At 53.6% G+C, this 21,047-nt stretch overlaps 1 protein-coding gene across 2 annotated transcripts; it reads right to left on the minus strand.

The window, feature by feature from the left end:
* Positions 1-1,889: 1,889 nt before the first annotated feature.
* On the minus strand, positions 1,890-17,385 carry TIPARP (TCDD inducible poly(ADP-ribose) polymerase). Of its 2 annotated transcripts, none has more exons than XM_058843780.1 (6): positions 17,148-17,385; positions 14,396-15,393; positions 6,461-6,629; positions 5,335-5,516; positions 2,785-3,060; positions 1,890-2,603 (listed from the first exon to the last, which is right to left on the minus strand). In XM_058843780.1, exons 2-6 carry the CDS (start codon positions 15,328-15,330, stop codon positions 2,156-2,158), a joined length of 2,010 nt encoding a protein of 669 aa, XP_058699763.1. In that variant the 5' UTR covers positions 15,331-15,393; positions 17,148-17,385; the 3' UTR covers positions 1,890-2,155. The 2 variants fall into 2 exon arrangements, with proteins under 2 accessions (XP_058699763.1, XP_058699764.1); XM_058843781.1 differs by lacking the exon at positions 17,148-17,385 and adding an exon at positions 16,335-17,066.
* Between the last annotated feature and the right edge of the window lie 3,662 nt (positions 17,386-21,047).

Genomic DNA, 21,047 nt, shown 5'->3' on the forward strand with positions numbered 1-21,047 from the left:
TGGCCCTGGCATGCCCAGGAAACCTCTCACTGCATTTCTGGATCATCTCCAGCACCTCTCCCACAGCCCCTGCCCCAAGCCTGGAGGTCACAGGCACAGACTGCAGCCCACAGACACCAGGAGCTGGGGTTCCTCATCCTGGGGCAGCAGAATCCTGGATTTGAGGGGGTTTTTACCTCTCCCAGGGCCATTGCTGTGGTTGGAGGCTGTCCAGGAGCCGGGCAGTTTCCCAGTGCAGGCTCAATGCAGCCCTGAACCAGGCGCTGTGACCTCCGAGCTGAGCCTGCTTTGGGCAGGACATTGCTCTGGACACCTCCCAAAGCTCCTTCCCACTCCCAGGGAACCTTCCCACCACCACCACCCACCACCTGCACCATCCCTGATCCACTTCCCTGCAGAGCTCTGCCTCTGGAAGGAAAGGCCAGGGAACATTTCCCACTCCAGGGTTATTTATTCTGTGATGAGATCCCACTCCAGGGTTATTCTGTGATGAGATCCCACTCCAGGGTTATTCTGTGATGAGATCCCACTCCAGGGTTATTCTGTGATGAGATCCCACTCCAGGGTTATTCTGTGATGAGATCCCACTCCAGGGTTATTCTGTGATGAGATCCCACTCCAGGGTTATTCTGTGATGAGATCCCACTCCAGGGTTATTCTGTGATGAGATCCCACTCCAGGGTTATTTATTCTGTGATGAGATCCCACTCCAGGGTTATTCTGTGATGAGATCCCACTCCAGGGTTATTTATTCTGTGATGAGATCCCACTGCAGGGTTATTCTGTGATGAGATCCCACTCCAGGGTTATTTATTCTGTGATGAGATCCCACTCCAGAGTTATTCTGTGATGAGATCCCACTCCAGGTTTATTCTGTGATCAGCTGGACAGCCCCAGAATCACCGGCACAGCCCCAGGCAGGGGCAGAGCAGAGCTGGGTCCCTGTGGGTGCCCCCGAGCCCAGCCCCTGTGGGAAGGGGGAACTCTCTGGCTGTTCCCACAGCACTTGGGGCTCCTGACACTTCAGTCTCCTCCAGGAACAGCTCCTGCCCTTCTGCCCAGCTCCCAGATCAGCTCCTGCTCAAGCTGTTCCTTCCTCCCAGCCTCTGGGGCACCTTTATCCCGCTGTCCAGAACAGGCTGTTTCATGACAAATCCCAGGCACAGCAGTGACCACGGCAGAGGTGACCTCACCCTCCACTGTCACCCCCGTCACTGCCCTGGCTGCTGCCTCCCGAGCTGGCAGTCCCCAAGCACGGGGTCCCCAAGAAGTTATGGGGTCCCCCCAGGTACCCCCACAGCCCCCCAGGGAACAGGAGCAGCGCCCAGGCAGCCCTGCAGGGCCCTCTCAGCCAGGCCACCACTGGGGCCACCCCCACGGGGACACAGGAGTGTCCCCAAAGCAGTGACACAGCAAGATCCCTGTCACAAACCCTCCTTTGTCCCCACAGCAGTGACACAGGGAGATCCCTGTCACAAACCCTCCTTTGTCCCCACAGCAGTGACACAGGGAGATCCCTGTCACAAACCCTCCTTTGGCACCTGGCTCCATCCCCAGGTTCTGCACAGGGACAGCACCAAAAGTGGGGCAAGAGACACCAGGGGGGTTTAGTTGGGCCCAGGAGGGTTTAGTTGGGCCCAGGAGGGTTTAGTTGGGCCCAGGAGGGTTTAGTCGGGCCCAGGAGGGTTTATCCCAGGGCTATTTATTGGTTCCATGGCCAGAGGCTGCCCCGGGAATGGGCTCAGGACAGAGCAGGAGGAGCATAAAAAGCAGTGGTTGGGAGAATTATTTAATATCCTTGGGGTGAAATGTGGCTCTGAGGCCCTAGAAATGGCCAAGCTGAAATGATGAGATCAGGGCGTGACAGGCACAGAATGCCACTGAAATGACACCCACAGCCACGTTCTGAAACATGAACATTTACTGACATAAATAAACAGTGTTTTATAACAAAAGGCACAAATTTTCAACTATAAACAATGGGAAAATATGTACAATTTCCACATAGGGAATCAACCAGCAAGCGCACAGTTGGTCACTTCAAATTTCCTTCCTTCCAAGTCATTGCAGCAGGCAGGAAGCGTCCAGATTTAACTTCCCCCACACAAACTGCAGCCAGGCGAGAGTTTGTGGCAGGGAGCAGCAGCACAGGCTGTCAGATGGAGACAGTGCTGCTGACCTCTTCATACTGGATAATAAAATAGGGGTAGCTCTGGTCATCGTTGAAGATGACGAAGATCTGGGGCTCGAAGTAATTGTCCACGCAGGAGTCGTAGAGGTCGCTGGTGATGCTGCCGGGCTCCACGGGCGGAGGCCTCCTCATGGTGTGGTTGCCCACCGTGTACCTGCCCGTGAGCACCTTGGCCAGGAACATGAAGTGCACGCCCTTGGGGGAGCGTTTGGAGAAGTTGTGTGAGTAGCTGGCCTTCCTGGCAAAGTAGCTGCCCTGGCCGAACATGGTGGCGTGCTTGCCGCACACCCGAGGGTCGAAGTTGTGCTTGCAGATCCCGTCCACCACGTCCTGGGATGTGCCATGGAACAGGTGCCGCTCGTTCATGATCCTGTCCAGCCCACACATCTTCTTGGACATGTATTCCTTTTTCCTGGAACAGAAAATGGGAAGTGAAGGTGAGTATTTGCTGCAGGTCAGCCGGGGAAAAGCTGTTTTCATCACGGTATCACCCTCTGGAAGAGCTGAGCTGTGAGAGGAGATACAAATCTCTCTTAGAAAATTCCTCCTCTAGGAATATCCATTATTAAAGAACTGCAATTGCCTTCTCTTACCTTTTATACTTCTCCCAAAGGAACTGGTTCTGCACTCGCAGGATTTTCAAAATCTTGTATTTGGTCTCTGGCACAGTCTTGTGGAACAGGTTATAAATGGTTCTATAGCTTTTGTCTTCCTTCAGAACAGGCACTTGGATGAAGTCCTGAGCTGGATCCATTCCAATCCAGGTCTCGGGGTAGAAGCTGGGAGAGGTGACAGCAGCTGGGGACAAGTGGTGTGCGGAGACAGGCTCGGAGCATGGGGAGGGCACGGCGGAGCTGCCACCCAGGGTCCTGGGGGATGGACAAAGGTTGTGCTCAGACACCCTCAGCAGCCTCCAGGCACCTCCAGTTCATCCCCAGCACGGCTGAAAAGCCTCTGATTACCGTGGAAGTGTCCAAAGCCACACTCAGACAGGGCTTGGAGCACCCTGGGACGTGTCTGCCTGGGCAGAGGGTGGCACTGGGTGGGATTCAAGGCCCCTTCCCAAGGCAGGAATACTCCTAGTGCCATTTCCACAGCCAGAAGTGGGTTTGCATTTGCAGCTGGTTATTTTCCTGCCCCTGCTCTGGGAATGCTGCCTGGAGAACAGACAGGGCTGGGGGAGGGAGCTGTGGCCAAGAAGCCCCACGGACACCAGGAAGAAACCCTTGGAAAAGACCAGCAGGACCCCACTCTTACCCACCTGCAGCTCTTGGAATCCTCCCACTCCTGAGCTGAGCTAAGTGGCCTTTGTGCTTTATGTTCCCCTGATCCCACCTGGGTGAGCAGCCCTTACTCAGCTGAGTAAATCCTTGCTCCCTGGAGTCTCCCTCGTGCACCAAGGGGAGCACTGGGAGCATGGGGCGCCTGCAGGGCCCTGGCTCACACCAGCACAGCTCCTGCAGCTGCCAGAACACGTGGAGCGAGCTCCAAAGCCCAGCAAGGAGGATTTTCCCAAAGGATTTCTCTAGGAAAAGCTGCCAAGCCCCGCAGTGCCCCGGAGCAGGCAGCGGGACAGAGCCACTGGCTGCTGAGACACCCAGGGTGGAGCTGCTCCCCAAACCCCACAGATGGCCAGAAATCAAATCAAATCCAAGGAAAAGCGTTGGGAGGGGGAAGTTTAGTGGGAAAAGGTCTATTTTTAAATCAACACATGGCAAGCTGTGACAGCCCTCCCACTTTTCAGGGCAGAACACTCTGGGAGTGTTCACTGGCTGCTCCCTCCTGCTCGAGGCCAAGGCCAGGATTCCCTTCATTTACATGGATTTGACTCAAAGCTCTTCTCACTGGTCACTAACAGTTGGGCAGAAACTCAGAAATTTGTTCTACAAATTACTATTAAAATAGCAATCAAATACCAAAGTGTGCATTTGCTTTTAATTTGGTTTTCCTCTTTGATGGGCAAGTGGGTAAAAAAATATTCCTGTAGGGCCTCATCACTCACACAAGAGTGGAAGGCTGAGCAAGCAGAGATTGCCAGTAAATCATGGATTAATGAGGAAGACATCAAATCCAGTAAAAATCCTGCAATCCTTTGGTGTACTTTGTTCGGTCCTTCTGACTGGTGTAAAATATTTATATGATTTATTCTACAGGGGAAGCCATTAAAAAGTCAACATTTTTCATTCCTATTCAAGGATTCTTTTCCAATTTTAGAACAGATTTAAGCAGGTGGGAGGTGAGGGAAAGAACAATTCTCAAGTAGCATCATGTGGGAAGTGGAGGCAACACTGACTCCTGAAGGATAGATCCCATAAATATTTAAAACACTCTTGTTCTTGCCAAGATTTCGTGTTTTTAAGTGAACTTTACAAGGTCTTTGGATAAATAAAATCAGAATGAGGTTTGGTGCAGAACAGAATCTCAGAGTTTCGTTTGCAGGTTTGGTAGCTGGCACAGCCAGTTCTGGTCAATCCCTCACGAGTGCAGAGCCCTCAAGGTCCAGCAAAATTAGCAGGGAATTAATTGGGAATTGCATCATTTTAGGAGATCACTGTGGTGAAATGGTCCCAGGCAGCAAAACACGAGGAGGAGCAGCCCTGAAAGTCTCATTTTTCATAAGGATGAGAACCAGGACTGCTCTAAGCAGCAAGTGCACTCTGATTTTTACTGGCATCCTCCAGTTTCTCTCTGTTAACCTGGGGTTTCCTTCCTGTAAAACCCAATCTAAAAACACCTCCCAGCCCACGTGTGGAGGCTGTGACTGCACTCCAGAGGCCACTAAAGCAGCACTTCTGGGCTGCCAGGACCTCCAAGCCCATCCAGTGCCACCCCCTGCCAAGGCAGGGACGCCTCCCACAGCCCGGGATGCTGGAAAACGGGCAGGAATTTGGCAAACCTGATGTTCCACCATCCACACATTACACATTTAAACAAGGAGCTCCTCAGATAAATGTCACTTTGGAAAGGGGCAGGAGCTGCCAGCATGACCCAGATTTTGGATTCTGGTTCCCATTTCCCACCCAGCACCAAGGAACACGAGTCCCCCGTGCAGCCCGGCGCGGGGAGCGGTGGGAATTGCGCGTTTCCCCGGATTCCTGCTGCGGGAAGGGCACCGGGAATTGCCCATTCCCAGGGATACCTACTGCAGGAAGGGCATGAGCAGCACGCAGGAGCGCAGCAGGGGCCTCCTCTTGATCTCCCTGCGGAAGCAGGAGTTCTGCTGGAAGCCATCCCTGATGTTGAGGATGTACTGGTTGTGCCAGGTGACGAAGCGCACCTCGCGCAGCCCGCGGCAGCTCGCCTCCTCAATCAGCCTCACCACCGGCTGGAGGGGGGAAATGGGGGGGAAATGGGGGGAAATGGGGGGGAAATGGGGGGGAAATGGGGGGAGAAATGGGGGGGAAAATGAGGGGGGAAATGGGGGGGAAATGGGGGGAGAAATGGGGGGGAGAAATGGGGGGAGAAATGGGGGAAAACAAGGGGGAAAACAAGGGGGAAAACAAGGGGGAAAACAAGGGGGAAAACAAGGGGGAAAACAAGGGGGAAAACAAGGGGGAAAACAAGGGGGAGGAAACAGGGGGAGGAAACAGGGGGAGGAAACAGGGGGAGGAAACAGGGGGAAAATGGGGAAATGGGGAAGGGAAACGCACATGTGAGAAACCACACGCTCCAAAATTCACATTCCTGCTCTCCACTGCACAAAGCCAGGCCTTGCAGTTCTCCTCACAGCTCAAGCACCCTCACTGTGTTATTTGTGGTGTTTCTGCCCAGCTCTCTCCAGTTCTTACACCCAGCAATTATTCCTGGGGCTGCCAGCACTGAGGAGGTTTCATTCCAAACTTCAGCCATGCCCAGCCCACAGCTCTGGCAGTGAGTGTCCCAGCTCAGCAGAGCTCTGGGGACAGGGAAATCAATTTAAAACTGCCAAGGTAAATAGAGGAGGTGTTCTGAAGGCTGCAGAAGCTGTCCCAGTGTCATAAATACAAATGAGGCTCCAGAGAGGCTTCCTTGGCATTGCCAGCAGCTGCTTTGCTCCCCAGTGGGACAGTGTGGCCAGCCCTGATGTTCTCAGGGTGATTCAAGTCAGCATCACAGAAGCACAAGCCAGCAGAGCTGTCCCTTTATTGCTTTCTGAGTTCAGCCCTGACTCTCCTCATCCTCACAGGAATTCCAGATCCCTTCCCTGAGTGTCAGAGAGGAACCAGGCTGAGCATGGGTGGATTTACAGCCCTGGCTCCAGGCCAGGGGCAGGAGAGGGAAGGGCCATACCTCAGAGTACTCTCTCCAGCCAAAGTGGTCCCTGCAGAAGTATTTCCACACCGTGTAGCAGCTGGAGCTGGAGCTGGGGCAGGAGGCTGTGGACAGGCGCCGCATTTGGTCGAACTCTGCGCTTTCGTATAATTTCATAAGGTTCAGATCCACCCAGAACTCCTGGCCCCTGGGAAGAATGGGAGAAACAGACAATTCTCACCTTTTGTATCCCAATGAACCCACGATTTCCAGCACAGAGGGACAAAACCTCAAAGCCAGCAGAGGTGTAGAATCCCAGAATGGTTTGGGTGAAGCCCACCCAGTGCCACCCCTGCCATGGCAGGGACACCTTCCCTGTCCCAGGGGATCCCAGCCCTGTCCAGGGACACTGCCAGGGATCCATCCAGCTGCTCTGCCCACCCTCCCAGGGAACAATTCCTTCCCAACACCCCATCCATCGCCCTCTGGCAGTTTAAAGCCATTCCCCTTGTCCTGGCACCAAGTGCCCTTGTGAAAGGTCCCGCAGAGACTCGAGAGGTGAGAACAGAGATTTCTGAAGAATTTCTCCTCACCAACTCACCAAATAAAAGCCTCTGTTTATAAAATAAAGCAGTTCTGTGGAACTATTTGCACAGAGAGAATGAGCACATTGAACTCTCAGAAGAAGAGGGCGCACAACCCAAATTTGGTGCTGTGGAACAGCACAATTCAAGATAAAACTCCACGAGCTCTCAACAGCAGAACGTGACCCCACAAATGAGTTGCATTTTCTCTGTTCCCTAAATGTAAGAAATAACAGAAAGGTGTAAACTTTCCAGGACACTGGAGTGAGCAGGTTCCTCGACTGGCAAGTTATAACACTGATAGGTTTTTTTCAGATGAGTGCAGCCAAAATAAGAATATTTAAGGTCTCCATTCCATCCTTCTGAAGAACTTCAGCCTAATGCGTGAATCCCCCGGGCTCCTTCCCTTCAGCAAGACAAATAGATGTTATGTACAAATGGATGAGCAGAGAAATCTGTTTTGTAAGTGCTCTGAAAGGACGTGTGGTTTGCAGCTCCTCTGCGAGTTCGGGGATGTGTGGCGAGTTACCGCAAGCAGGTTCACAGAAAACAGAAACGCTGCGAGCAGCAGGGCCCGAGCAGGATGTGAAAGCTGTTCCCAGCACAACAGCTGTGACACACAGCACGGCTCACCCTGCCATGCTGAAACTGGTGAGCTTCTCTCTCTGACTAAACCAGTTCCTCTCTGCACCAGTAACAAGCTGGAGGGCCCCCGGGGGCTCAGGGGCTTCAGAGGGGCAGGAGAAGGTTTTGTTCTCGGGGCTGGGGGAGCCACACGGAGCTCAGAGACTGCAGCAGCCAAGGCAGGCACTGACGCTTCCTGGAGACACCAAAGCAGAGAGATTTCATCTTGTTTGTGCTCCTGGGTGAAGCTGCAGGGGGAGGACTCACCCAGAGATGAGCCCAGCTGTGGGTGGGGGACTGAGAGTTTAAACTCCTGGATGAAACCAAGGATCAGAGAAATCCCAGATTTGGTTCAGTTGGAAAAGCCCTCTCAGACCATGGAGTCCAACCATCCCCCAGCACTGCCCCGTGTCCCCAAGTGCCACATGCCCAGGGCTCCAACCCCCTCCAGGGACGGGGACTCCACCAGGCACAGCCTGTGCCAGAGCTGGACACCCAACCCAGAGTTTAATTCTGAAGCACAGGTACCAAAACAGCGAGAGCAGAGCTCAGACAAATGGAAAGGCACAGCAGCAGGAAAAGGCCCAGAACACTCCCAAGGGATGCTCATCACCAGCTCTTCCCAAGACAGCAGTAGGCAGCACTGGGCACAAGGTGTGACAGGCACACAGGAACCTCCACAGCAGGGCAGGAGCACAAAGAACCCATCTGAGCCTGGATCCCACCAGTCTCCCCAGCTCAAACCCCAGAGAGGGGCAGCAGTGCCAGGGCAGCACGTGAGTTTCAGATTTTACTGATCTTGCCCCCTCATCAAGTCACGCTGCTGCTCTCTGTGGTGACCCTGGGCCACGTGGGAGGTGACACCTCACACTGGGGACATGCCACAGCCACATTTCCCCTCAGCTTAAAGGCACCATCCCCAGGGGACTAAAGAACCCAAAAGCAGCGACTTTGCTGCTTTTCCTGTGTTTATTCTTTAAAGGTTGGAAAGACTGTTTTTCCCTGCCTTTACAGTTGGTGTCAGGGATTGCAGAAGCGAGGGGGGCCAGCTTGTCAACCTGAAACAGCTGCTGACACACTGGCCCAGACATGTGAGTGTGTGTATATGGCTTAGATGAACGCCTGGCAGGGAAAATAATAGTAATAATAATAATAATAATAATAATAATAATAATACAAGTAAACCCCCCCCCCAGCTCTGAATCAGGAAATCCTTGAGGCAGGGCTGCTGGAGGAGAAGAGGCTGTACCAGAAGTTGTTTGTTCTTCCCAAGAACCCACTCCACACCTGAACAAGGGTTAGGGGGAGCCTGGGCTGTGAGCCTTGGGTAAGTTCTAGAACTCCCCAGCAATGAGGCTGTTGAACACATTCCCCTCTCCCAAGGATCCCACAGGCCCTGTTTCCCTGTTTAAACCCCAGCTACACCTCGTGTTTGCAGGGCACAACAAACACAGTGTCCCTGTCCAGGCTTGCTGGGCTCCACCGGCTCTCAGCTGCTCCCCCGGATGTCTTTGGGAGAGGTTTGTTTGTTTGTTTAATTGCTAAATCGGTAGAGGATGCTCCTGGCAGGGTGTGGGACTCGATGACCTTTAGGGGTCCTTTCCAACCTAAACTATTTCTGTTTTAGAGGAGCACAAGCAGAGCTGCTGCAGGCAGGGACCCGAAAGCTCACCCAGAGCCACAGGCAGGGACATCTCCAGCCTGGCTTTGGACACTGCCAGGGATCCAGGGACAGCCACAGCTGCTCTGGGAATTCTATTCCAGGGCCTCCCCACCCGCACAGGGAGGAATTCCTTCCCAATATCCCACCTATCTCTGCCTTCTGGCACTGGAAATTCATTCCCCCTTGTCCCAGCATTCCAGGCTTTTCCTAAAAAATGAATGCTCTGCATCACACCTCCCAAAACCAACTCCCCCCAAAAAACACAAGCACTCTTGTGTACATGTGACTACAAGAACCAGATTCTCAATTATTACTCAGCTCAAATCCCTCCTGATTTCAACACATCCGAGTACCCAGCAGGAAGGAACCTCAGGATCAGCGCTCCTGCTGAGCAAATCATTGTCACAGCAGCTTTGTGCTGTCCTGGCTCAGGGATGGGCACTCCTGTCCCAGCCCTGTGCCTGCTGCCCTACCTGGGAGCAATCCCTGCTCTCTGTTTCAGGAAGCTCTGCTTTATTGCCAGGAACAGCCTGACCTCAACCTGCAGCCAGCTGTTCCCCAAACTGCAATCTGTTTATTGACAGCAAGCAGGGATGGCAGTGATTGCTGCTTCCTCACAGCTCTGCTCAGGGCCTCCCTGCTTTTCTACAGCTTGAAGCCAATTAGTTTCATTTCATATGGGAATGGTGCTGCAGAGTGCAGCTAAAAGGAACCCACACAGCACGAGGCAAACACTTCCAAAATCGCTTCACAGGAGTTTTATTTGAGGCTCTGCCTTGCATTCCTCCTGGAAAGGAATGAAAAGCAGCTCCCAACCACTCAGAGGGAATAGCCAAGAACCTCCCCCAAACCCAGGCAGAGGGACTCTCAGCTGGTTTCCCATCTCCTGTTATCACTAACACATGCCTTATCTCACACACTGTGGCACTGTGTGGATCACACAGAAAAACTCTGAAATTTAACTCTTTGATGGGCCCTGCAGAACTCCCCAAACAGCTGCTGCCCACAGAGGCTGCCCCTGCATCCCTGGCAGTGCCCTGGACAGGGCTTGGAGCAGCCTGGGACACTGGGAGGTGTCCCTGCCATGGCAGGGGTGGCACTGGCTGGGCTTTTCCAAGCCAGAGCACTCTGTGATTCCATGATTCCATGCCTGAAATGCCTCCACCACGCTCTGTATGATTTTTAACACGTCAAGCACATTCTGTCAGCACCAGAGAAGCAGCCATCCCACACACAGAGGAATGAAGGAAAACCAGTTTCCTGTACATTTCTAGGTGTCCATGCCTCTCCTTCCCAGTCCCCTCACATGCCCCCTGATAACCCCAGTGGAACACTCTGTATTTACAGTCACAGAATCATTTAGGTTGGAAAAGACCTCCAAGAACACCGAGTCCAACCTCGTCCCCAGCCCAGAGCACTGAGTGCCACATCCAGTCATTCCTTGGACACCTCCAGGGATGGGGACTCCAAACCTCCCTGGACAGACCTTCCTGTGCCTGACCACCCTTTCCAGGGAGAAATTCCTGCTGATGTCTGAGCTGAACCTCCCCAGGACAGCTTGAGATTCCTCTTGCCCTGTCACCATTTACTGACTTCACCCAAGGACCAGGAGTGTGCAGAGAGAGAAGAGCTCCCAGGCAGAACCTGTCCCCCTGCAGAGCCACCTGCCTTCCCTCACTGCAGCCTCATCCTGGCTTCTCTTCCAGCTAGCATTCCATAAAACTTACAGAAATTATGGGAAAAAGAAAGAAAAAGGAAAGAAATCAAAGCAACAGCAAGAAGCTGCCGTGTCAGGCGAGCTGGGAGCCCTTCATTGCCAAGAGAAAGAGTGGAATTTTCAGCCAAAGCAGGGGGAATGATGGGTCAGGAACTGCAGAGTTGTTTTAAACAAATCCTCCTGTAATCTCTAATGCTGTTGTTTTGAAAAGCGACGTGTGCATGATAGGACAGGTGTGTGTGTGTGGGGAAACCTGCTCAGCTCCTCAGCCAAGTATTTCCCCTTAGCAAAGAGCATCTTAAAATATCCCAACGTGGGCATCTCCTGCTGGAAAGCAGCACTTGGCACTGCTCTCCCTTTGCTGCAAGCTGGAACTTCTCCAGGGCCTCTCCTCACATCTATGAAGAAAACTGAGTGCTCCTAAGTACTTTAACCTGTTAAGTTGATGTTCCCCCATTTGTTTAGATAGCTTGGTATGTGGCTCTACATACTTGGCAGACTCCAGAATCCAAAAAAAACGAAAGTAATTTATGATAAATACTCAGTTTGAGGTCAAACTGCAAGAAGTAGCTGAAGGAGTTGCATTACACAAAGTAACTAAACAAGGTTTACCACTCCTCTGAGATCACATTCCCTTAGGTGAGAGGCAACAACTTAATGTGTATTTTACATTACTCATCTCAATAACTTATCTCCATCATTACTCATCCCAATAATTAAGAGGAAGGAAGGTTTATATAAATAGCTCCTTGAAGAACACCCTAATTTAGAGCTCATTCCCTAATTGAGCTGATAGCCAACACTTTCTGGAAGGGCCCAGCTCCCTGGGGCATCCCCAGTCGCCACACCCCCGCAGCAGGACAGACAGACAGCAGCCTTGCTGGCCAGGCAGAGTGCTGAGCAGGCTTTTCCTCTGCCTGCCACGAGCAGACAGCCCTGCAAAGCTCGTCTGACCACGGCAGATTAATGGCTTTAACAAATAATGCTGTAACCATGGGACGTGGGGCTGGCGGGGCACGGTCACAGATCCCAGGGGACACGGCTTGGGGACACTGGGCACCAGTGGCCAGCAGGGCCCCAGTGACCAGCAGGGCCCCAGTGGCCAGCAGGGCCCCAGTGGCCAGCAGGGCCCCAGTGGCCAGCAGGGCACCAGCCCCAGGGGCCAGCAGGGAGCTGGGGCTCCCCACACCTCAGCAGGTTCTCCTCAGACCAGGTGATGCTGCAGAAGAAGCTGGTGATGAAGAGCAGTGAAATGTTGAGCTCCTACCTCCAAGCCTGGCAAGTTCAAAGTTCTGAGGAGGATCAGACTCAAAGTTTGAAATCATCTCTGGTCTTAAATAGATCTTCACTCCAAAGGTCTCACTGACATACTCCAAGGGTGGGAGGGATCTTAAAGATCAGCTGGTTCCACCCCTGCCATGGGCACGACACCTTTCCCTGTCCCAGGTGCTCCCAGCCCTGTCCAGCCTGGCCTTGGGCACTGCCAGGGATCCAGGGGCAGCCACAGAGCCAGGGTCTCCCCACCCTCCCAGGGAAGAATTCCTCCCCAATATCCAGAGTAAATCTGCAGTTTGTCCTGTCCCTCTCAGCCCAGCAAGGTCAGGTCTGTATCCCCAGGCTGTGCCTCACTCCTTGGGCAGAGTCCTGAGCTCAAGCTGCTCCTCTGCCTTCCCTCACACTCAGGGAACGTCCTGTCCCCAGCACACACCTGCCAGCCCTGTCCCCAGCAGGATCAGGCAGGAGCAATCCATGTCCCTCAGCCCCTCTGTGCAGTGCAGGGGACAGGGCACTGCACAGCCCTTCCCAGGCTGGGGGTGACTAAGCCATGACCAAGCACTGTGTCCTTTGCCACAAATCACTCCCAAGTCCATCCTTGAGGACACAGAGCTCATGTGCAGTGATGGATTTGGTGACACAACTTCTAAAAGGAAACCATTTGCTCATTTGCACAGAGCTCAAAGTTAAATCATTTAATGGGCTTGGCTCTGGCTGTGCTGTTTTATTTTCAGAAATCATATCTAACATTTGGGAAATAGAAGTTCCTCTCTTGTAAAGTTCAGCAGATTTTTATCTGCTATGCCCTTACAAAATTACATATTTCTTCAAGACAATTCTATAATATATAGTTGTTCCCTACTACATATTCTACTTCATTTTCAGCATGGAGCATCCATATTTTGATATTGCCATCACTAAAAAGCCCTGGCAGAGGTCTCCCAGGAAAGCTGTGGCTGTCCCTGGATCCCTGGCAGTGTCCCAGGCCAGGCTGGACACTGGGGCTGGGACAGTGAAGTTGTCCCTGCCATGGCAGGGGGTGGCACTGGGTGATCTTTAAGGACCCTCCCAACCCAAACCAGTTTGAGTCTATGAAAAAGGTTGAATTTAGTGTCTAATCCAACATCAAATTCAGTGAAAGTACAGACTTACGCTGACTTTAAGCACTAGATTTGGTCTCTGGTGCCAAATGAGAAATCTCAGCTTAATAAATGAGAATAAAATGTTGAGAAAGCAGGGATACACTTCCTTCAGGAACTGAAAGGAAGAAGAGGCAGTGAGCAGAACCCCGAAGGATTTGGGTGGCAAAGGCAGTGTGAGGGTTTCACTCCAGAAATGTCACTTTGAACTGGAGTTGCGCCAGCCTGGCAAACTTCTCCTCTCTTATCTGCCCTGCCACAACGTGCACCACACACTTCCTCCAGAAAAAACCAAACCAGTCTGCACCCTGCACCCTGTAAACATCTCTCTTCCCCACTGCTGCTCAGACTGGAACCTGCAGGGGAGAAGCTGAAGAAGTTTTTGCTCTCGGGGTGCAGGAGCCCACACCGGTCACACAACCACATCAAGCCAACAGCTGTTGGCTAATTTTAGAAAAGGAGTCAATAAACACAGCTCTGCAGAGAGAAAACAATAACTGTCCCCAGAGCTCCCCTGTGCTTTAGCTGTGTGGGATGGAATGATGCAGGCTGTGCTCGCACTGACACCGAGCAACTGCTCTGTCATTCCTGGCCACAGCGCTGCCAAGGCTCTTTCATGCTGCCACTTTGTCTAACTCGGAGAAAAGACTAATTAGGAACGCCAAGAACAAGCACAGCATTCCACAACAGCCTCTGAATGCCTACACAGCTGAAGTTTTCTTCTTTCACACACTCCAAGTCCTCCAGCTTCAAAGAACACATTCCAGATGCTAAATAACAAGCTTACAGGTGTACAAGAACTTTTTGTTGAGTTAAACTTGTTGGATATAAATCAGGAAACATCGTCCCAGGGTTTATAACACGCTTGGATACAAGTATCAGGGAAAAAAAAGGCACATCCTGTTATATTTATATTTCTGCAGCCTTCCCAGCAGGGGAAATTCAGTTTATTCAGTAAATTCAGTTACCTACCGATACTTGACTTTGATCTTGTCGTTGTCAGGGTTGCAGTAAAGCCTTTCCAGGTGCTCCTGGGAATCGTTGGTCACACTTTGCCACCTCTGGGTTGCTGTCCTCCTCACCTGCCAGTGATAGGGTAACACTGTGTGATGCTTGGGACAATCACTGCCATAAACACAAGTGCCCTGGAGAAAATCCACACAGATTTCAATCCCATCCTCCTGGTGGGTGTGATACTGCAGCTGGTTCAAGAGCTCAAACACCAGGTCAAGGGAAGCTTCTTCACTTTTATCCTGGAATATCCCAGCACTGAATTTATTGCTTGGGGTCAAGTTGTATTGCACTGGACAGCTGTTCTCCTGGAGCAAGCCAGAGGTGTAGCCTTCCAGAACCTTGTCAGGGAACAGAGGACAAGCTGCACCATCACTAGCACTTGGGTGCAAAGGATGATCCTGGAATGATTCATTACCATTATCAGCAGCAGTTCCAGGAGTTTCTGGGGAGAATCCTTGCTCTCCTGCCTGGGAGTCCTGCTCAGGGTGCCTGGGGGAAGGATGAGCTCCTGGCAGCTGACCCTGCACATCTGGAGCTGTTGGCATCAGCACAGTCACATTATTTTCTGTCTGGGGGCAAGAGGTACTGAGGTCCAGAGTCTTTTTCACAGCAGGTTCACATAAATCACCATGGCCACCACGCTGGCCTCGGGGCACAAAGACCCTGTCCAAGGCCCCAGCTCCCAGCAGGCTGGTGAAGATCGGCCTCAGAGCCCGCAGAGTTTGTGTGTCCAGCCTCTTCTGCACTTGCTGCTTCTTCTTGAAGCAAGGCTTCACTGGTGGGATCTTTTCAGACAGCCTCACCTGGGGAGAAAAGTCCTCAGCAGGAGAGCACTTCATTCCTGGGCAGGGAGCCTGGGGCACCACGCACGCTGCCTGGGGCTCGCTGGCCATCGGACACAGACTTTGCTCTCTCCAAATCACTTTCAAATGTCCCAGAGCCTCCCAAGAATCAATCTAGGGCAGAAAGGAAAACAAGACAGTTAATCTCTCTAATTGCTCATGGTTGACACGAACAAGATCACCCCTGGAGAGGATTTCGAGCCAGCAACAGCAAACTCCTCCCCTCGCTGTGACTGCGGGTAGCCCTTAGGCACGTAAAGCATGAAAACAGCTAAACTCAGGCTAATTAATCCCAAACCCACACTCCCCATCTCCCCGCACATGCAGGCTCTGAGACACTCAGGCACGCACACGCAGTCCCCCGAGGGTGGGCAGGAAAGGGGGACGCTCCGACGCCTCCTCCCTGTCAGGATGTTCAACAAACGAGCGCACTCGGCTTCATCCTATTCCACAAAAGCGAACGTGACAGCGCCGATTTCTGCTCCCCCTACATTGCAGACATTCCCGCACCATTTCCTCTCCCAGCGGAGGAGCAAAGCTCCGCATTCCCATTCCATCCCCGTGTGTCCTCCCTCCCTCCCTCCTCCCACATCCCCCGGCAGCTCCGCCGGCTGTGCGGAGACCCACGGCGAGCTTCCCACGGACTCCAGCCTGTAATCCTGCCGGGATCTGAGCAATTCCAGAGCTGCCAGCCCTCCCCGCCCCGGGACAGCACCGCGCCGGGCAACAGGAATGAGAACTGGGCAGGGAAACAAACAGAAGGGTGATGGTTACTCAGGAACAGAGACATTGCTTGCGAGCTGCAGAATTTGAAGCACAAATGAGCGGTGTGTCTCGTACGTCACCAAAAGCAAGTGCTATGCCTTTTAATCAGGAATCCTGTAATATTTGATTACATTTAATTAAACCTTCTTCAATCTCACATGCAGGCTCAGTGCTCAGAGTGGAGCGCATTAAGGATTACTTCCTGGATAAACGCATTCCGAGCAAAGTTACTCCTCACTTCAAAAGAAAAATCCCAAAAAAACAGAGAAAATTTGGCAATAATTTCTTACTACTGGTGATTTGCCCTGGAAAATTTCTCACTGAGTCTTCCGTATTTTGGAACATTCGTTTGTAAGGCTTTTCCACTTCCTTGGGAAACAGCACGTCAGGATTGCCAGGAAAAAGACAAAAAGTTGTGCCTCTCCAGTTTTCCCATTTTTAGAATAAATTTAATGTAACTGGTGTATCTGTTTGGCAGTTAACCCCAAAGTCATCGGTGTATCTGTTACTCTTCCACAGACACCAGGGCAATTCCTCCAAAAGGCACCTTCAGGTAACTCCAAGGGTTTAAAAATCCTCGACTCCGAAGAGAATGAGATGTTCCCGTCCGTGCAGCCCAGGTCTCAGCGCCCTGGCGAGGAGCGAGGGGATCTGCCAGGGCTCAAGGACCCTTGCAGCGCCAAGGTGCTGAGCAAGCGACTTCTGATCTCCTCCAGCCATACCTTTGCTGCTATTTCAACATTTATATTCCTCACTCGACCAGCATTTAAGTTTTGCTGCTATTTTTACAGAACTGCCTTAGCGAGCAGAGCCGGATCCCCCAACGACTCTAAAAATAAAGCAGCGAGGAGGACGAGGATGAGGCTTTGGCGGCGCTCCGGTCTCAGCGTTGCGGCTGCGGGAGCGATCCCGCAGCGATGCTCCCGCACGCCGAGCTTCAGTCAGCCCGGGGGGCTCCGCTCCCCATCGCACTCCCCTCCTCTGCTCAAGAAAGCCACTCCGCCGGCCTCAAGACACCTCTCGACAAGGAACATTAAAAGCAGCAGCCCAGAGACACAACCTGAGCGCGGCGGGGCAGCCAGAGCAGCGCAGCTGGGACCTACCGGCGCGGCTTCCCTCGGCGCTGCTCCCGCCTTCTCACCCAAATCCACGGCAACTCCAGAGCGAAATCACTTTTCTGCTGGGGGGGGGGGAGACGCCGGGACGCCCTGGCACGGTCAGCACCGCCGTGTCCGCACCAAGGGCCGCGTCCGGCCGCGCATCCCGCCCCGACCCGCTGCGCTCCCCGCGCCCCGGAGCCGCCCGCTTAAGTAGCGCTGCCGCGGGAGCTCCGCGGGCCGCGCCGGCCGGGGCGGAGCAAGGGTGGGCTCGGCCTCTCCGACCCTCCCAGGAGCCGCTCCGACCCGCCCCGGAGCCGCTCCGACCCGCCCCGGAGCCGCTCCCCCCGCGGCGCCGGCCAGGCTGCAGCACGCCCCGCACCGCTGTCAGCCGCGAGAACCGAAAGCGCCGCCCGAGGCCGTTCCCAAGAGCGATAGGACGAGAGGCCCCTCGGCGTTTCGCTTATCACGCAGCGAGCGTTTCGTTTCAGGCCGGCAGGGAGGGAGGGAGGGATGTCCCCGAGCACGGCGCTGCGTGCGTGGGGCTCGCACGCGAGCCGGGGAATGAGCCGGGAATGAGCCGGGGATGAGCCGGGGAATGAGCCGGGAATGAGCCGGGGATGAGCCGGGAATGAGCCGGGGATGAACCGGGGAATGAGCCGGGAATGAGCCGGGGATGAACCGGGGATGAACCGGGGAATGAGCCGGGAATGAGCCGGGGATGAACCGGGGAATGAGCCGGGGATGAGCCGGGAATGAGCCGGGGATGAGCCGGGAACACGCCGGGAATGAGCCGGGAACACGCCGGGAATGAGCCGTGCCAGCCCGGGAGCTGCAGTCACGCAGCACGGAGAACACACCGTGCTCACCGAAGGCAAGGACGGCACCCTGAGCCTCCCCGAGCTCCCGGTGCGAGCGGCTCCAGCCGCGCTAATGAATGAGTAAGAGACAAACAGGGAGCAAAGTCACCCTGAGTCACTCGCTGCAGCCACACGCAGCCCCTGGCACGGCGCTGCCCCGCTCGGGGCCGGGCTCCTGCCGGTGACACACTCCGGAACAGCCGGCGTGGAGCGGAACAGGTTTCCCGGAGAGGCTGCGGCTGCCCCAGCCCGGAAAGTGCTCAAGGCCAGCTCGGACGGGGCTCGCAGCAGCCCGGTCTGTGGAAGGTGTCCCTGCCCAGGGCGGGCTGGTGGAATGAGATGAGTTTTAAGGTCCGTTCCCCACCCAAAGCGCGCTGTGATAAGGCGCTAGAGGCAGCTATTGTTTATTTAGGGAGTATTTTACAGGTGGGATGGTGAGGAGCAGTTCCCCTCCCTTTGTCCCCGAGCCGTGCCGTGCTGTCACCGCTGTGCCGTACGTGTGAGGGAGCACGGGCGGTTCTGCTGGCCGTGCCGGCCGGGCGTGCTTCCCTGCTGAATCACCGCCTGCTCCCCGAGAAAAACCCGGCCGGGCACGGCCAGCCGCTCACACCGCCACCGCCACCTCCCATCCACCCACAGCGCTAAGAATGGCCGGATAAGAGAGCTTAGAAAGGGGTCAATAACTTCAGAATGTAACATTCATGTTGGTGGAACACCTATTGTATTATCTGCCCAGAGCAGCCCTGGCTCCCCATCCCTGGAAGTGTCCAAGGCCAGGCTGGAGAGAGCTTGGAGCAAGCTGGGATAGTGGAAGGTGTCCCTGCCCACGGCAGGGGCTGGATCAAGATGAACTTTTAGGTCCTTCCATCCCAAACCCCTCTGGGCTTCCACAACTCGTGCTCTTGTTTTCTTTTTAAAGCCAGTCTTTCATTCCTCGCGCTCAGTGACTTCATGAAATAACACATACAGAAAACAAAGGCGGCTGGAAGGAAACTTGTTTTAAGGTGGCACAAGCAGCACAGCACAGTTGGGAAACATTGCACAGCTGCATTTATAGTGCAGGTAGGATATGCCACTTTCCCAACTAATTACAGAAACGGAGCTCCATAGAATCACAGATTTTTGGGGCTGGGAATGACCTTAAAGCCCATCCAGTCCCACCTTCCACTATCCCAGGCTGCTCCAAGCCCTGTCCAACCCGGCCTTGGACTTCCAGGGATGGGGCAGCCACAGCTTGTCTGTGCCAGGGCCTCCCCACCCTCACAGGGGGGAATTTTATCCAGTCTAAACCTACTCTTTGTCAGTTTGAAGCCGTTCCCCTTGTCCTGTCCCTCCGTGTCCTTGTAAAACTCCAACGCAGTTGGAGAGAGAACGACTCAAGAGAGGCTGAGTAAAGGTGGCATCTGTATCTGCAGGAACTGAAAACAAATTATCATCTATAAATTAATTGAGCTCTCGAGTGTCTGAAGCATCAGACAGAGCCTCCCAGTCTGTCTGGACTGGAGCATTCCCAAGCAGGGTGACTGGGATGTGTCACATCCTCGTTCAGGGAGAAGGAGCTGCTCACACACACACTTGTATTTATGTGCCACCACCAGAACAGAAATTACCACTTTGGAATAGCTCCCTTCACGCATGAGCTATAAATAAGAGGCACATATGGCTGATCTGCACACTGGGGTGGGCACAGCTCCTGCTGCACTGGGCTGGGAGGATGGAACCAGGCAAAGACAGAGGCTGGAATAACCATCCTTCCCCAAACAAATATATAATTAAAGGAAACACAGGACACCAGACCCTCGACACCCATTTCTGAGGCCACCCCACACAAATATAGAAAGAAACTCTGACCACCGTGAAAGCATGATCTCATCTTTAAATACATGTTTAAATCTTAAGCAAGAGAAAGAAAGCTTTAATTATTTCTTTCAGATGGTAAAGGCCCCAGCTGAATACAGCAATTAACAACTCTGACTTGCAAATACAGGATAATCAGTATGCACACTCGGATTCTCTGATGAAAGAAACATCTGACTTAATGTTTGTGATAAAACAACAAAGCTCTCGGGCTCCAAGACATTTTTTTCTAGGGACAGAACTCCTTTGCCACCTCAACTCTTGCACAATGAACATTCTTCACTTCTTAGAACACATCACAGGACAGGAAAGTTCCTGAAACACTTCCCAGTGTTTCACACAAGCCAACAAACAGCAGCGTGCTGACAACAAACAAAGAGATCCCAGAATGGTTCGGGTGGCAAGGACCTTAAATCTCACCTCATCCCACCCTGGCCATGGGCAGGGACCTTCCACTAACCCAGCCTGGCCTTGGACACTCGGACAGCCACAGCTTTTCTGGGAATTCCATCCCAGCCCCTCCTGCCCTCTGGCACTGGGAGCCATTCCCTGTGTCCTGTCCCTCCATCCCTTGTCCCCAGTCCCTCTCCAGCTCTCCTGGAGCCCTCCCTGGATCCTTCTCCTCTCCAGGTGAGCACCCCCAGCTCTCCCAGCCCAGCTCCAGAGGGGCTCCAGCCCTTGGAGCAGCTCCTTGGCCTCCTCTGGGCTCTCTCCAGCAGCTCCAGGTCCCTCCTGTGCCAGGCCCCAGATCTGGGGGCAGCTCTGCAGGTGGGGTCTCACCTGAGTTGGGCAGAACTTCCCCTCCCCTGCTGCCCACGCTGGGGCTCAGCCCAGGGCACGGGGCTGGGGAGGTTCTGGGGGCCAGCTCGGGTCATGTTGAGCTCCCAAATTCTTCTCCTCAGGGCAGCTCCCTGGATTTGTGCTTTTCCACCCCAATGCTTGATGGCAAAGCTAATCCCCTGCAAATCCCAGCCCAAGCTCTACCCCTGCCAGGCAGCCAGGGCAGGTGAGCAGCCAGGGAAAGGAAAGGCCAACCATGCAGACGTTTATTAGAAGGTAACAGCAGGGAAAAGGGAATCTCTGATGTGCTGGCTGTGACTGTGATGGGAAATGATGCCAGCCAGGTTTCAGGGCTGGGAAGGAAGAGGCTGGAGGGCAGCAGAGGTTTATTCACAGCTGTGCTCAGGAA

This window comes from Poecile atricapillus, chromosome 8 (assembly GCF_030490865.1).
Source record: "Poecile atricapillus isolate bPoeAtr1 chromosome 8, bPoeAtr1.hap1, whole genome shotgun sequence".
Classification (NCBI taxonomy): Eukaryota; Metazoa; Chordata; class Aves; order Passeriformes; family Paridae; genus Poecile; species Poecile atricapillus.

What these genes read in the sequence shown, in the direction of transcription:
- TIPARP (XM_058843780.1), bottom strand. Translation starts at nt 15,330, where the DNA reads ATGGCCAGCGAGCCCCAGGCAGCGTGCGTGGTGCCCCAGGCTCCCTGC. An exon ending in GCTGGAGAGAGTACTCTGAG is followed by an intron (nt 5,517 to 6,460) that starts GTATGGCCCTTC and finishes TCCCCCCTCCAG; the next exon opens with CCGGTGGTGAGGCTGATTGA. An exon ending in CTTTGGGAGAAGTATAAAAG is followed by an intron (nt 2,604 to 2,784) that starts GTAAGAGAAGGC and finishes TTTCTGTTCCAG; the next exon opens with GAAAAAGGAATACATGTCCA.